Here is a 16,775-nt window from a genome sequence, read left to right as displayed (position 1 = left end):
GCACTCGCTCTGACCGAAGCCAGACAGTCCCGCTTCTCCCGTTTGAGTCTGGGTCCCTAAAGACTCGCCTGTATCTGGAGCTCAGAGTCTGCGACTCCCTCCCGATTGAAAACGCCAACCGCGCCCTCTGCCGCCAGCCTGCTCCGCGGACTCCGCACCTCAGAATTTGACTTCAGCACTGCGCCTCCTCTGAGTGTCCGTATGCTTTTCTCTTTCCTCCTAGTTGTAGGACTTCCACTCAGCCAGCGTTCCTGTGGTTCTGGGTGATGTCCGTTCCGTCTTTTAGTTTCACTTTTGAAGTAGTTGTTCAAAGCAGCAAACTCCAGCGTTAACCTATGCCGCCATCTTGGTTCTCCTTGCAGACAACCTCTTATATATCTCATTCGCCAACTGAATTCACACAGAGAAAATTTCCTCCCACAAGGGACTCACAGTCTGGTAGAGTTCACAGGTAAAGCCAGAATTACAATTGCAATTCAGTATAGCCTGTGCTATAAAAGAGATACGTGGGGGAGGGCATTGTGGGAGCACTACAGAGAGGCAGGTGGCTCTGGAAAAACATCAAGGAAAAGGGGAGTTGCACAGATGCAGTCTGATCACAAGGAGTGCATCGTCTGTACTCAGGCAAAGGAAGCTGCTGGCAGAACTCACGCCCCGGCCCCCCCCCTCCATATTCCCTGCATTATAAGGGAGCAAGAAAGAAGTGTCCATCAAAAAAGCAACACTTCCAGTTCTTTGAAAATCCAAAAATCCCAATACCATTTTTTGCATATGCTTCTTGAATACAGTTTTTTTCTCAAACAATTTTAAAATAGAAGTTATTCCCTACATCCTGCTATTGATAGACATCCCTTGTCTGGAGAAAAACATGGTACCACTGTTGGAGACAGAAAGCGAAACCTTGTCACAAAATACTCTCTGCTTCCATTATGGTTTGGTGGAAACCATCCAGAGATAGTGAAATGTTGTGCCCAGATTTCAAAGTTCCCAAGACCCCCAGGGAACCCATCAGTCCGATGCAAAAGCAAAGAGTCATTCATTTCAAACCCGGGTTTGGCTCCCCTGCCACACTCACCGATGCAAGGGTAAGCTCCAGTGGCCGAGAGAGAGAGAGAGCTCTGTGTGGAGAGAGGCTTTATAGGGGGCTGGGGCAAGGGGAGGAGAAAGGACTGTGGGCCCTACCGATTGGCCAGGCGCCAGTCGGTGTCTCATTACACAGGATGTGGTCATAGCGATGGCGTGCACTTCCCTTAACTATCATTGGCCAGTCCAGAGAAATCCTGGGCGTGGCCAGCAGTGGCTTGGCTTTGGGGAAGAAGCCTTGCTGAGCACATGGCCAAGGTAAGATGGAGGGCATAGCCCTTACCCTGGGGCAAGGTGGAGGGCGTAGTCCTCGCCCTTTCATTCCCCCCTTGTCTTGGAACTTCCGGCTCAATCATGAGACGGACTGCATTTCTATTCCACCGTTGCTAGAGTCCCATACTGGGCACACAGAACTATCAACTGAACTATCCCTATAAGCTTAACAAATGGCCTGGTGGAAGGGAAAGAAACCATTTTAGATTTAACAACTTCTATTGAAACAGGATTCTTCTTAAAATTCCTCCATGCCTATCAAAAAGCCAAATCAAGATTAATTTATCTACTGTCCTGATGTTTGCATAAACACAACAAGAATGGTAACTGACTACCTTTGCTGGAATTTCATGGTTGAACCTTAATGTGCCCCATAGGGCCAGGAAGCCAAGCCATCCAGCTGCCATCAGGCTTGCCTGCAGTATCTGCTGAGTTAGGTGAATCCCTCACCTGTAGCAACTCCACCTGAGCCCACGCTCCAGGCTTTAAGGCCCATCTCAGTAGCCCTCCTACTCGTTGCATCCCAGAGTGGGTGGGGGTTCCGCAGGGATGCAGAGGCATCTTTACTGCTCCCCTTCTACTCTGACCAACCGCCAGTGATGGTAGGGCATGGGCCTGACGCTCCAGCGCCAGCCATCTTCAGGGCTCTCAAGCAGGATACCAGGCTTTCTTCGTGGCATTCTTAGTGGCTTCAAGTCTTCAGAGCTCGGACAGGGCTCTTTAAAACATGATACTCCAGTCAAAGTTTTCCGTTAATAAAACCACTATTAGGAATCAGTCTTATTATATCTATGCAAAGCCTGATGTTTGCCATGACTTATTTAGCATTGCCAGATTTCGGAGGAATTACATAAGGAGAAAAACATACTGATCTGCTCTAAGATTTTCTGACTTTCCTTACTAATTCCTTTTCATGGATTTATAACAAAACAGTAACTGTTGGCATAAAACCTTCTTTCTATGCATAACCATGCCTCAGACCTTCTATTCTAAACAGGCTTTTTCCAGCTTTACTACCCCTGACATGGCATGGTGACTCAGGCCTGCAAGACAGTATTACAGGCTGCCAACTGTTAGCTGTCTCTCAAAAGAGACCAAAACCTGATGGGCACCCTTCCCTGCCCAGTTGGGCACCTGCCCTCTTGGCAGCTAGGCACCCTTTACTTTTGGGAGTCACCCCACACAGTCCCCTTTCAGGATAACCAACATACATTCAAACCTGCAAAAGAATCAAAGGTTAATATAACATATCAATACAATAAAACATAATATTGGCATCATGGCCCCTTCAGGCAGCCAAATCTTCTGCAACTAAACATGTGATCCTATAAATTGTCCTTGTCTCTTTGGAGCCATGTCCATGAAGTTGCAGGCATTATCTAAGTGTATTACACAGTATTGTGGGGGCTCCTGGTGACAGGAGTGATTGCGAGTCATGTTACCGGCATCAGGCAGGTCGAGCACGCCGTAGCTTGAGCTTGAGCGGGTTGCGTTGATCTTGATCGATGCTCCATTTGGTGATGAAGTCTTTCCAGGTCATGGATGGATCCGCTGACCGGACGTGAGTGTGATGGACCCAGGTTGCAACGTTGTCTACCTTGAGAGCGGTGGGGGTCGTCAGCACCACAGTGTCTCCCGGCGGTGCCTTCTGACGTAGACCCAATCTCCTGGTCTGTGCTGATGAGGAGTTGGGGTTGGGCTGGTCTTGTAGATGGCGTGGAGGCACACGGCCAAATGTCCTCGTGCGCCCTCTGGAGCCCTCTCAAGGAAAGAGATTAAGAAAAGCCACCCAGTCCTCACCAGTCTCAAGTCAGATTCCTCCTCTCTTGGAGAACTTCAAAGTCCTGATGGCTTCTAGGTAACCCTGTTTATCAGTTACAGCAGCAACAGGTACCAAACCCTTGCAGTACATTTGACCAGATTCATTCCTGCCCACCTTTTCAGATTCTAAGGCCCATTGTTTTCCTTTAACCAGCAAGCTAAATGACACTGGCCTGTATTATTTAATTCAGCACAGGCAGGGGGAAGGGCCCATGGAATCTCTGCCCTGAGGAACTGTGAGCCCCACCCTTAAATGTCCCAATCAGACTAGAAAAGTCACAAATACCTTTTAAATCTACCCCAGAATTCCAAAATCCCAACCTAGCACAGAATATACTTCCACACTTACATGAACAAATAATTATACCCAAGTAGAAATATAAACATCAAATAAACATCCAACTTACACCCTTTCAGTGAACAAGTACTTTTACAGTCTTGGGATCTTGAGCAGATAACAGGAACATAGCCCAAATCCCCTGATGGGGGCCTGACAGGAACAGATGTGGAGGCCTCCCTTTCCCACATCCCAGGACAGGACTTTTGACCTATGTCTCATCCAGATAGAAACGGTACTCACATTGAACAAGGAAATCAAGACTAAATAGACACGATAACTAGATACATTCCCCATTAAGAACTTCGAGGTGCATGCCACATTTATACCACAAAATACCAACAAATCAGTTTCAGTTGTGTCGAGATACAGAACAAGTCCCTGAACAGAAGCAGTAGAAAACTGCCTAGGAATGCTTCTTTTCTACCTTTTTAAAAGATAGGCCAGATTCGAACCCTTAGCCAGTCCGAGCTTTGACTTCCCTCCAGAAGTCCCAGAGATGGTGAATACCATCTAGAAGCCATTCCTCCAGATAAAGGACAAGTCCCTTAGAGATTCTTGATAATCTACATCAGTAATCCACTCATACAATCCCCTAAAAGTTAAAGAGGAAGGAAAGAACCATTCAATGTCCTTAAAGAGGATTTCAGCGAAACAACAAAATCGACAGATTTAACACATTGGAAAACCAAGGCCAGAAGTACCCTCAGACGTTTCAGGGGTACCAAGGAAGGAGAAGTTAGGCCATGTCCAGCCCTTTTCACAATCCACCATCAGTGACCAGTCCCAGCTCACTGGTCTACCACCATCCATTTAACATTTCTTTTTCTTCCCATCATACCAAGGCCATGCTTTCCAGGTAGCTAGAACTTTTTAAACCACAGTTTCTACCTGAAATAATTGTACTTTACTTTAGAAATTGGATTACTGCTATCCTGGCATAGCTGCTAAATTTCAAAATGGTCACAATTTTCCTGCTGGGGAATTCAAGAAGCAGAAGCAAACCCATAACTATTAAGGCCAAAACAGTCTCGGGTTTTTATTCTGTACACAGCAAAAGGTCAAGTTCAGCTCAAAACTATGCGCACTCGTTTTTAAACTGGTCTTTTCCTTTACATGTGCACAGAAATCCTAGATGCATTTATGAATTTGTAAAAGCTTTTCAATTCTCTATCTACAAGCCCTTTAAGAAATACAAGCTCTATTGTCGGCCCTTATAAAGCCAACTGCTCAAAACATTGGTCTATCATATCACTAAAATTATATTAAGACCGTGATTGCTAATTTATTAAGTATTAAAAATATTTTCTTAAAAATAGTATTAAATAAATTTGAGAGGCAAGCACACCTTCTGCCCCATCCGCATTTCCGTAGTAAAATTCCGCCTTAAAGCTCCACCCCTGAAATTCCATCCTGCCTCAGTGAGCAGACATTCCTTTTGTGATTGACTAAGTCAGAGGGAGGGGGCTACTGTTCCAAGATGGCGGCCCTCAGGGGAGCGGCATGCCATGCGGCCAACATGGTGGCTGCCAAGTCAGGCAGCTCAACATTGTGGCGGTCTAAACTGTTCTCTGACAGAAAAGATGATTTCCTCATTCTCACAATAAACAAGGGAAGAGCAAACCAAAACCCCTAAAAGATAGATGGCCAACATTATATTGCAGAACTTTTTAAAATCTTAGGTAGCAAATTAAATATGCTAGCCCAAAACCCTATCCGAAAACGGAAGGTGCGCACATTAGTTTTAAGCCAGCTTTTCTCCTAACACGTGCACAGAAACCCCAGACGCATTTACTTGGGGAGGGGGTGAAGGAGGGGGGAGGGCAATCCCTCCCCTCCACACTCGCACACTTTCACCAGACATTCATTCAGAGTTTAAACAATCCATTCAATTCCTAACAACTTCCCAACTCCTGAGGGAGCTCTAAAGCCTCCCCCAATCTCCTTGAAATGATCAATTACAATACCCAAAGGAGCAGTCTGAGTCCATCCCATAACATCCGTCCAGTACAAACACAGAACACTAAACAGGGCCCGAAAATACAGGCTTCCAACTCCATGGAAGCAACTAGATGTTGGCCTTACGCCAAACTGGCAGGAGCGACCTGCCTCGTCTCAAATCCGCGAGGGGCATATCCATCCCTCGTGAGGGGCATATCCATCCCTCCTGGGGAGCGGAACGTCTTCCAACTCTCCCCCGCCTGTGGTCGTTCACGGCGCGTCCGCCTAGACCCCTAAGGCAATTACAGATTCCAGAAACGAGCTCACACTGAACAGAACATACAACGATACACACATACCGCGGTCAGTCAGACTCTTCGGATCGGGGGTCCCTCGATGGTCTTGGGAATCCCGGATGAGCCCCTAAATGTTGTGCCCAGATTTCAAAGTTCCCAAGACCCCCAGGGAACCCGTCAGTCCGATGCAAAAGCAAAGAGTCATTCATTTCAAACCCGGGTTTGGCTCCCCTGCCACACTCACCGATGCAAGGGTAAGCTCCAGTGGCCGAGAGAGAGAGAGCTCTGTGTGGAGAGAGGCTTTATAGGGGGCTGGGACAAGGGGAGGAGAAAGGACTGTGGGCCCTGCCGATTGGCCAGGCGCCAGTCGGTGTCTCATTACACAGGATGTGGTCATAGCGATGGCGTGCACTTCCCTTAACTATCATTGGCCAGTCCAGAGAAATCCTGGGCGTGGCCAGCAGTGGCTTGGCTTTGGGGAAGAAGCCTTGCTGAGCACAAGGCCAAGGTAAGATGGAGGGCATAGCCCTTACCCTGGGGCAAGGTGGAGGGCGTAGTCCTCGCCCTTTCATGAAGATTAGATTCTGTGCTTATGGCTCATTATCTAAAACTTTACACCTTACTGTTAAGGATGATTTCCTTTAAAAAAAGGTAACACTGTGTCTCTCATACAAATATAAAATGAACACGTGTAAAAGATTTCATTTAAATCATTAATTAATGAGAGAACTGATAAGATATTGCAACCAGTTCAAAGGAGATTTCAAACTACCACAACTTATGTAGTTGAGTCAGAAAAGAATTTATAAATAGATACAAAACTGGCTTCCTCTACTGAGGCATTGAGGGGTAGTGAGAGAGCACAAATAAATCATTTGTCTCTTGACAAGGCAGAATTTTCGATTCTATGAGCAAGTCTTAGGTGCACCAGTAACTGTCATCAATAACTTAGAGTTTGTAGGATTAACTCAAAGGCTTAAGGCCCCCATAAAACCAGGTAACCCAAGGCGTGTACTAGACAGTGTCTCACTTTCCACTGAGCACACTCAGTAACCTTTTGGTCTGTTTCAATATCTTTCATCATTTGTCCCTATAAACTACACTCATTGTGAGTTCATTGTACTGAAGAAATGCCTCTGTTGTTTTTGCAACAGGAATCAGACTAATTTTCTCCTCTTGGTTGCAGATTCTGTTTTAAAAAGGCAACAACCATGATATCAACATATAAGTTTTCTGGATGGTAGTAAATATCATTTTCAGTGAATGATAATTTAAAAACCTCTTATCATTTGCAAAAGGAGAATAGTAGGAAATAGACTATCATAAGCTTGACTTACATGTGAAAGTGATACCAGTGAGATGAGACTCGGGACAGATTGACTTTGGAAGCTAGTAGAGCAGAACCCAAGTTCTCAGAATGTACTAGGCAGCCAAATAGCTCAAGTCTTGGCTCCCACCAAGAGATACGCTTTGGAACAAAGGAGCACTTTAAGTTGAATGGTTGTTGAGTTTCATCAGAAAGATTTTGTGGGGTTTTGGTGGAGAATATTCTGAAATGTTACAGGATTAAACTAAAATACATTAGTTTCAGGTAAATTTTGGGGGAGCCATTTTTGTGCACTCTTTTACATTTTCATTGAGTTGTGAAGACAGTGTACAAAACAAATAGCCAAATCCCCAGGCTTGTTTTCTCTCCTCCTGTACAGGCAGTGCTCACTTTGCATAGTACCATGTTAACTGAAACTCCTGCAGATCTGGACTGTTTTGCTTTGCATGAGGAATTCATGGAAAGCGAGGGTCCCGTTTATATAAATAGTTGATGAAATGTCTTACTTAAAGAGTGCATTTGTTTTCTGTCTTCAGGCTGTTGGACCAGCTTCCGAGAGCCAATATTGTTCTTCTAAGGTACCTTTTTGGGGTACTACACAACATTGAGCAACACTCCTCATCCAATCAGATGAACGCATTTAATTTAGCGGTGTGTATCGCTCCGAGCATTCTTTGGTCTTCTACTACCTACAGCCCAGAATTAGAAGGCGAATTTACAAAAAAGGTAATGAAGTTTTTCATTTTTATGCCCTGGGAGACTGAGTCCCCATTTTGAACCCAAAATTCAGGGTATTCATTCTGAAAGACAGTTTCTTAAAAGAACATACACTTGGGTTCATTCATTGTTTTATCCTATCCTGGTAGACTATAGAAAAGTGGTTTCTGAAGCAGAAAAGTGCTAGCAGTTGGGTTAGTTCTCTTTTCCCTTGAAAGAGGCAAAAAACTGTGACTGACTTCAACCACAGAATGATAAGCAGTTGATTTGAGAAAACAAACAAGAACTTTGAAGTTAGACAAGCCAGGGTTCAAGTCTCAGCCCCACACTTGCCAGAAGTACACTCCTGGGCAAAATTAGTTACACTGATCCAGCTTCTCCTCGGGAAAGTGGTGGTGGTGATAATACCCCGCTCATACAGTGGTTACTGGAAACCACACCCCTGTGGTGCCTGGCGCACCCACCATTCTGCTTGCTCCTTGGCTCAGCTGTTGGGGTAGGGAAACTACAGCCAGACTCCACAACAGCTCAGGGGAGGCAGAAAGCTCCCTGGTGAAGTCTCCCCTCTTCTGCAGGAGCCTTCCATTAGGGAGCCTGCGGGAAGGAAGTGCCTAGGGAGAGACCAGTGGGGCAAAATGCAAGTTTTCTCTCCAGCTGTCTCTCTCCTTCACAGTCACCCCATAGAGGACGCCCTCTTCCCAGACCCATGGCAACTGCCTCATACATAAGAAATACACTTCGTATGTCTGTCTAGTGATGCTTTACGGGCTTTAATCACAACGTATATTTCTTCACCCCAAACACTGCGGAGAATATATAAAACTACCCTAATTTTAAAGACAGAACCATTGGGATGAAAATGTTAGCATTAAGCCAAGGCCACAAATAATAACTTTGGTCCACTGATTAAAATGTATTTCTATCCCTCTTCGTATACTTTTAAAACGGACATGATTTCCCCCCCCCCCTCAGGATTCTTTTGCATTTTTGTTGAAATCAGCACTCATATATTAAGTATGGTTTATAGATATGCTGTATGGAAAGTGGCACTTCAATTTTGTCCCTTTTTGTACAGGTTACTCTGCTTATTCAATTTGTGATTGAAAATTGCTGTAGAATATTTGGAGAAGAAATCACTTCCCTCTTTGGAGAGGTGTCAGTGAGGTGTGACATTAGAGAGAATACCTCAGGTATTGTGACTAATTGGATTGTTTTCCCGTGAGAAACAGACACGTGTCTGTGAAGGTGGGGGGACAGTGGTTGTCCTGGATCCCACAGCAGCTCCGGTGAAGGGAGCCACTGGCCTGGGTCAGTGGGCCTCGGGCTCCTCCCTTAGAAGGTCTGCTGGTGGGGTTCACGTGGAAAAGACGAGATCCCCAACTTCAGGAACCTGTTAGCACTTGATGGTGTTAATCATTTCTGTAACCAGAACTTTACAAGGAACGCTAATACACATCATAGGACTGGCGTTAAACCTGGAGCAGGAGGCCCGGCGGCCGCAGAAGCAGCCGGGCGTTTTCTCTCTCCCCTTCCTCTGCGTCCCTAGGACACTCGGATGCTGGAGACTCTAAAACCGTTTCTAAGCAACGGCATCCAGACTGTGCAGTCCTGTACCACCAGTGACCTTTGGTCACTTATTCTCTGCCACTGAGCATCGGTTCTGTATCTATAAAATATGGATACCCATACTGCCTAACTTTTATGGTGGTTTTAAAGATTAAATAAATAATGGATATTAAAGAACTCTACCAAAGAGAAGCTGACAGGGTTAGTAAATGGTTGCCCTGAGCGTGAATGCCGTGTATTCACCAGCAAGCCACACTAGAAGGCAGTCTCATTCGGAATCCAGGTGTACTTGGCATTGATTCCTTTATTTTTTTATATCATTTCTTGGTATTATGACAAGTCTCTTTGCTTTGAGGAAATCTTACTTAGGGAAAGCCCATTTCTTCAGGAACTGAGATCAATCTAGTACACCCAATTTTATTTTGTATTCTGCACTGACAAATTGAGAGATTGTGATTAATTAATTGTGATTAAAAATTAAGGATTTCTGCTTAAGTATAGAAATTTGAAAAATGTACATGAAAAGAGAATTAAACTAAGCATCACAGTTTTTGTCTTTTTAGGCAGCATGCACTTGGAGTATTTAACACGGTTATCATGGTTTGATTTCCCGCAGATATCTCTTGCTTACAAATGACTGACTCCTCCTATGACAGCTTGGAAAACGAGCTGAATGAGGATGTTGACGCTCCATGCAGTGACCTGGTGACTACCCTCGGCCAGGGGAGCAGAAGCATGGACTCCGTCCTCACCCTCAGTGACTATGACCCCGACCAGCCCGAGCTGGAAGGTCTTTTAACCCTGAGCGACTTTGACTTAGACAATCCTAAACATGAAGACATTCAAATGGAAGGGCCACTCGAATCCAAGCCGGTGACTGTCCCAGGACTGTATGGAGAGGCCAGCCTGCAGGACCATGGCGAGGCCCCGTCTGGCGCCGCCACACCCAGCTACCTGACCACGGCTGCAGCAGATGCTCCGAAAAGCCCGCGGCGACAGCGGCGCTGCTCCGAGCCCAGCATCGACTATCGAGATGCAAAGCTGTCCTCTTTCCGGGAGTTTTACCAGAAAAAGCTACGCAAGTCCAGCTGTGATGCAATTCTCTCACAGAAAGGTGAGGACCATCTGAAGCAAAACGAACCCCCACAGGTAGAGGGTAAGATGTATTTTAAACAGGCTTTAGTCACAGGCACTGATATCAAGAAAAATGCCTCTAATAAAAGTGCTAAGAAGAAGGGCTTCTTTGGTATGGAAGGAAGTCAGGTGAAGCGCCCCCCGCCCTCAAAGCCAGTGGCCATTTCTGTGGCATCTTGCAGTTACATGTCCTCACATGATTGTCCCAGGAGCCAGCCCTTGGATGCAGACACACCTGCACACGCCCCGTCACACACAGCAGATGCCCCCAAGAGTTCCAAGAGGCACCGGCGCTGCTCAGAAACCAGCATCGACGACCAGCACTCCAAGCTGAGCTATCTCAGGGGGATTTTCTCAAGGAAACACAACAAAACCAGCTTTGAAGTACGCCCCTTGTCTGGAGAGGAGGAGTATCTCCAGCAGCACAAGTCTTTACAATTGGAGGGCCAAAAGCTCATTAACCAGAGCTTGGTCATGGGGATCGAGGTGGGCAAGAGCGGTGCCACCGACCAGAACCCCGAGAAGCTTTTACCCTCAAAATTAAGCACCTGCCCCAGGACAAGCTGTTCTAGCTTGTCCTCCCCAGGCACCTCCCCATCTGGCTCCTCAGTGAGCTCCCAGGATAGTGCTTTCTCTCAGATTTCAGAGCATTCCGTGTTTACACCCAACGAAACGTCCTCCCCAGTAGATTGCACTTTTCAGGCCCCAAGCCAGCAGGGAGAACCGTCCGACTCCAGCAGCTATAGACTCGTTTCTGGAGTGCCTGGTCCCGCCTCTGAGCAGGCCAGCAGCCGCCTGGCTTATATAAAAAAGGACACCTTAGAGCGGCATTCACAGATGCATTCTGTAACCCTTCATCCCAGCACATGGTTAAGAAATGGTATGGCCAGCTTGAAAAACTGGTCCCTCAAAAACAAAGCCAGGGCAGCCAGAGCAGAGGAAAAGAAAATATCTTCTCTGCCAGGGCCCGCAGAGCCCCCTCCCCATGCTTCTGGGGCTCCAGAAGCCAACCCACAGCAAGAGACACAGAAAGACATGCCCCCAAGGGTACCTGCAGGACTTGCAGCTGCGCCTATAGCCCAGCGGGACAGCTCCAATCCCAGCCACGTCTCCGAGCCACGCGGTTGCTCTCCATCCAGCCTAGTGGAAGGCACAGTGGAGCTCTGTCTGAAGTCACAGGAGGAAGAAGAGGGTAGCGGGCCGTGCTCTCCTGGCATCCCGCCGTGTACAATATCCTCGCCCAGCTCTTTGGTTATAGATGTTGAGTCCGGCCCAGACTCAGGGCCTGCACCAGTGTGTGATGTTGAGGACAAACATTCAACCAAAGACATTTTAGCATAAGAAGAACCTGATGTCTAGAAGAACAGGAAGAACAGAAAGTGGCCTAATAACATCAAGACAATATTCATCATGACCCCTTTGTATAAAGTACCTGGAATAGGTGGCATAAAGATAATTATTGCTAATACTTAGTACAATAAAATAATTCTCTTTACTAAGACCATGTGGCAAGAAGTTTTACTACAATTTTAGAGATACTAGCAGAGTTAGAGAAAGTGTCTTCTTTTTTTTTCTTTTTATAAACTTTATTGAATTTATTAGGTAACATTGGTAAATAAAATTATATAGGTTTCAGGTGTACAATTATGTAATACATCATCTGGATATTGTATTGTGTGTTCACCACCCAAAGTCAAGTCTCCTTCCATCACCATTTATCTCCCTTTGCCCTCTCCTGTCACTCCACACCCCCTTTCCATCTGGTAATCACCATACAGTTGTCTGTGTCTATGAGGGTTTTTTGTTGTTTGTTTGTTTTTTTGGGGGGGTGGGGGTACTTAATCCCTTCACCTTTTTCACCCAGCCCACCAACCCCCATAACCTCTCAGAGCTGTCAGTCTCTATGCGTCTGTTTCTATTTTGTTTGTTAGTGAAATCATGTGTACTTGTCTGTCTCTGACTGGCTTATTATTTAGCATAAAAAGGAAGCATGCATTATATCACGTTAGGCTCCTGAGAAGGCCATGGTATCATTAGTGAAGCATGGAGATTACGGGGAGTGGGGAAGGGTGCAGACAAACAATCCACACTCCATGGAATGTGTTCAATAAATAAGCAAGAAAAATGCCACTAATCCAAGTATTGGGAAGAAAAGCACGCCCAGTAATGAAGGAAATCATGTGAAACATTTCCCTTCATCCAAGTCACTGTCCATTTCTGTGACTTCTAGAGTCACATGTCCTCGCAGGATCATTCCAGAAAGTAGCCCATGATGCAGCTAGACTGGGGAAAAGGAGAGTGGCTCAAGAGCCATGAGTATCATGATGCCATTGTTTTGTTGGTTGTATTGCTTGATTCATTGTTCCATTAGCACCGCTTTGCAAAGGCTCCAGTGAACAGCTGGGAAGAGAAAGACGGAAATGTCGCTCATCTCAGTGTTCTTTACAAAGGGACCTGTGCTGGGAGCATGCTCCAGAAACACAGCTTTTCCTGTGAGAAAGTGACCTGAAAGCACTCGTTACCTGAGCGTGGGGGAAACTGCAAAACAGTCTTTTCTCTGTTACATGAATGCTGTTGCCAGCAGGATGAAAGCCGGGCTCCTCTGCCAAGATGGTTTTCTGCAGCCCCGCCTCTTAGAGTAGTCAGCCAGAAAACATTGCTGATAAGTCATCCTTTTTCTGATTATCATTTGGCCATAGAGAGAGCAATTTTGAATTTGCCAGTATATGAAGAGTTGCAGAGTAGAATACCCACCAAAGTGGCTATCGGGGCTTCTCAATCACTGGCTTTGGATTTCCCTACCTCCAGGAGTTTTTACATAATTTTGTCCCAAATGATTCATGGTTCACAGAGAGTGTGTACCCCACCCCATTGGTTCATATCCATGGACACCTCTCTCTTGCCTTAAAGTGACACTGGTACATCTCCTGGATTAACTCCATTGATTACTAGGTCTTGCCAGCCGGTCTGGAGGGATAGAGTCAGGAAAGGATGTGCATCGTCCTTCATTTCAACTTGATACTTATAAGAAGCTGCTTAGAACCCACTGGGTCTCTTTAGTCCACCATCAAATGGACCTTTCTCCCACAAACTAGCTTATTTCAAACTATATTTCTGAGCCACTAGGAAACTTTTATGTTGTGTTCTTTTCCTGTTGTCCTAAATGTTGCATTTTTTCAGTTAATGGGGGAAAAATGTTTTCTGGTGACTCTGGCCAGGTAGTTCCATTGGTTAGAGTGTCGTCCTGATATGCCAAGGTGATGGGTTCAATCCCCAGTTGGGGCACATACAAGAATTAACCAATGAGTGCATAAATAAGTGGAACAACAAATCAATGTTATTGATGTTTCTCTATCTCTCTATCCCTCCCTCCCTCCTCTTTCTCTCTCTCTCTCTCTCTCTCTCTCTCTCTCTCTCTCTCTCTCTCTTTCCCATCCTCTCTCTCTAAAATCACTAAAGTAAATAAAAATAAAATGTAAGATATAACAAGTCTTTTCAGTATTAGCTATTGGTGCTAACTACCTCTGGGGTACATGGCCCTGTTTGCCCTTAGCATTATAATTAGCTTTTATAACTCTGGGTCCAAAAAACTCCTTCATGACACTGGCCATCTCCCTCACAGGTGTGAAGTAGATTCCACTTTGTCCTATAGCTAGACCTCTAAGTGTCCACATGCATTTTTTGCGATATATAAAGGCAACAGGGATCTCCCTTACCCCGAGGGCAAAACTACTGTTGGAACTGCAAGATGTGAATGAAGCTCTTCCAGCTTGGAGTGTCTTTCTGGAAGATATTTCTTCTCTACTTAAGAGAACATTGGTTCTAGCCTTTATATATATATTGATGAGTAGAAAATCACCCACCCAATTTGAAGCATAGAAGGAAATAGATATTGAGGTTCTTAAATAATTATTTCCACGCTTTGTTCCCTTAGATCCTCCTGTAAGACATAATGTAAATAGTTTGTTAATATGGCTGTAAAGTATTATATTGTAAGACTTGAAGAACGTCATTTTATTATACTCTGTTAATCTATAATATATTAGACTCATGATTTATCTAAAATGTTTTGAGTTTGTATAATATATCTTGACAAATTTTACTATCCTGTTATGTAATAAATGTGTATTTTTGTACTTGCAGAAACTGCTGCTAACTTTTAAAGTTGTTTGATTTTCAAGGCACTGATAATGGATATGTATGAAGTCCATGCTGTCTATTAAATAAAATACCATTCTCCAATGTTAACAATCTCCCCAGAGCAATGTTCCCTTTGTAGAATTGTTCTAGTTAGCCCAATTTCTACTTACCATTGGAAATTTCATAAAATGCTATTCATGTAGAATTGAACTTTGAGCTCTTAGTCATAGGCCATGGTTAGTCTTTCCAGAGGGGGAAAATAAAGCTTTTCTATTTTTCTAATCTTACCATTTACCAAACAAGTCATGCTTTAAGCGCAGTCTTCATTTGTTTAAGCATTATGTTTTCCTTGTGCTCCTGGAATGTCCTTATTCTCATATCAAAAGAACCATCAACTCAGTTTAATGGATGGTATGATATTTTCTTACCTGAATTTAAATCATAATTGACCAGATTGACCAAGTTGCTCCCAGACACTCAGGACCTGAGTACTGCTGAGGTCATATGAACATTATTACTGGTTCCTCAGGACTGCTGCATCTTTACTTGTCAGAGTTCATTGGGGTTCACTCTGTGTAAGTTTAACCACCATTTCAAAGAGATGCAAGAAAAATGTAATTAGTACAGAAAAATTATTTGTATAACAGCACCGAAGACCGCACCCCACTGTCAGAAATGCCACTGATGAGGTGCAGGCAGTGTGCACATACACTGATGTTAATTTCCCCCTAACTGTTATAGAAATACAAAGATTACTGTAAAAAGGGAGCCTTGATGTACTAAAAACATTGGATTCAAGAAATTTTCCCTCATTGTGTTTTTCTACTTTTCATGGCATGCCATTGAGTTGAAAAGATCTAATGTTTCCTGGAACCAATGACATATTTCGCTTGTTGGGAAAAAAAACTCTAAGTACTTAAGCCAAATTGTGGTAGTAAGTGTTGAACTTATCTTTTCCTACCTGGTCATGTTTTAATGACTTAAGAGAAAGTCTTTGCAAACTGCTTATTTCAATACTCAGGAAAAAACTGAATAATAAAAGTTGAGTAAAATGTTAACTTTAACATCTATTTTGGTTATGGGGATATCTTGTAAGCTAAGTTTTCTGCTGAAAGAAAGAATACTGCTGCCCTGGCCAGTTTTTCTCAGTGGTTAGCGCAACAGCCCTCAGACCCAAGGCTCACAGGTTCAATTCCCCACCCCAGTCAAGGTGCGAGAGGAGGCAACCAATCAGTGTGTCTCTCCCCCTCCTCATCCTCCCTTCCACTCTCTCCAAGAGGCCAATGGAAAAACTATCCTTGGACGAGGGTAAAACAAAAAGAGAATACCACTGAATTCTGTGTGCTATCTACCCCAAGTATGAGTCCTCTGTTTCAGAGCCACCTGTGCATATAAATCCTTCCTTTGCATTGCCTTTGTTTTAAACACAGTGACCTCCTTGAGCTTCAGGTCTGCATCTGTGTGGTGGAATTAGAAGATGGCTCTGAAGTGTAGTTTGGAAATTTTTGTTTTGAAATCCCAAAAAAAGATACACAGAGGATGATATTAGATGTATAGTGTTACTTAATTTGTACAGTGTTATTGCTCAGCGGCAGAGCACGCATACAATTTTTAGATAGTCCAATGTTGTTTCTAACCTACTTAATTTGTTAAGGCAAAGTAACTAATTTTCTGGAGTTCGATATCACATGGCAATGTATGGTGCAGATTTGGAGGACACTAAGGTTTAAATGCTAATTGTTTTCATATAGGTTTTATTTTACATTACAGTAATTTGGAATTAAATTAAGCACTTCTCCTTGCAGCCTCTTGATCTACTATGAGGAGTGAGTAAATTGGCTAAAAAACAGTATTTGTGCTAAGCAAAATAAGCCAGTCAGAGAGACAAGTATCACATGATCTCACTCATATGTAGAATCTAAAGAACAAAATAAACTAATGAACAAAATAGATCCAGAGACATAGAAGCGTGGGACAGACTGATGAATTTTCAGAGGAAAGGCAGAGGTGGGTGGGTGGGAAGAAATTAACCAAAGAACTTGTATGCATATATGCATAACCCATGAACACAGACAATAGTGTGGTGAAGCCCTGACGTGATGGGATACGGGCCTAGAAGGGGCCAATGGGGGGAAAAGGG

The 16,775-nt window shown here is 44.3% G+C and overlaps 1 protein-coding gene across 2 annotated transcripts in view; it reads left to right on the top strand.

The window, feature by feature from the left end:
- ARHGAP20 (Rho GTPase activating protein 20) overlaps window positions 1-14,276 on the top strand; it is a 102,014-nt gene extending 87,738 nt beyond the window's left edge. For both annotated transcript variants that reach the window (XM_059708022.1, XM_059708023.1), the window contains 3 exons: window positions 7,615-7,804; window positions 8,871-8,985; window positions 9,978-14,276. In XM_059708022.1, coding sequence (XP_059564005.1) covers window positions 7,615-7,804; window positions 8,871-8,985; window positions 9,978-11,836 — 2,164 coding nt within the window. In that variant the 3' untranslated portion in view covers window positions 11,837-14,276. The remainder of the gene's footprint in view (window positions 1-7,614; window positions 7,805-8,870; window positions 8,986-9,977) is intronic.
- The last annotated feature ends 2,499 nt before the right edge of the window (window positions 14,277-16,775 follow it).

Source organism: Myotis daubentonii, chromosome 9, assembly GCF_963259705.1.
Source record: "Myotis daubentonii chromosome 9, mMyoDau2.1, whole genome shotgun sequence".
NCBI classification, from domain to species: domain Eukaryota; kingdom Metazoa; phylum Chordata; class Mammalia; order Chiroptera; family Vespertilionidae; genus Myotis; species Myotis daubentonii.
The sequence above is the reverse complement of the archived record's forward strand: the minus strand, read 5'-3'. Positions and strand labels throughout refer to the sequence as shown.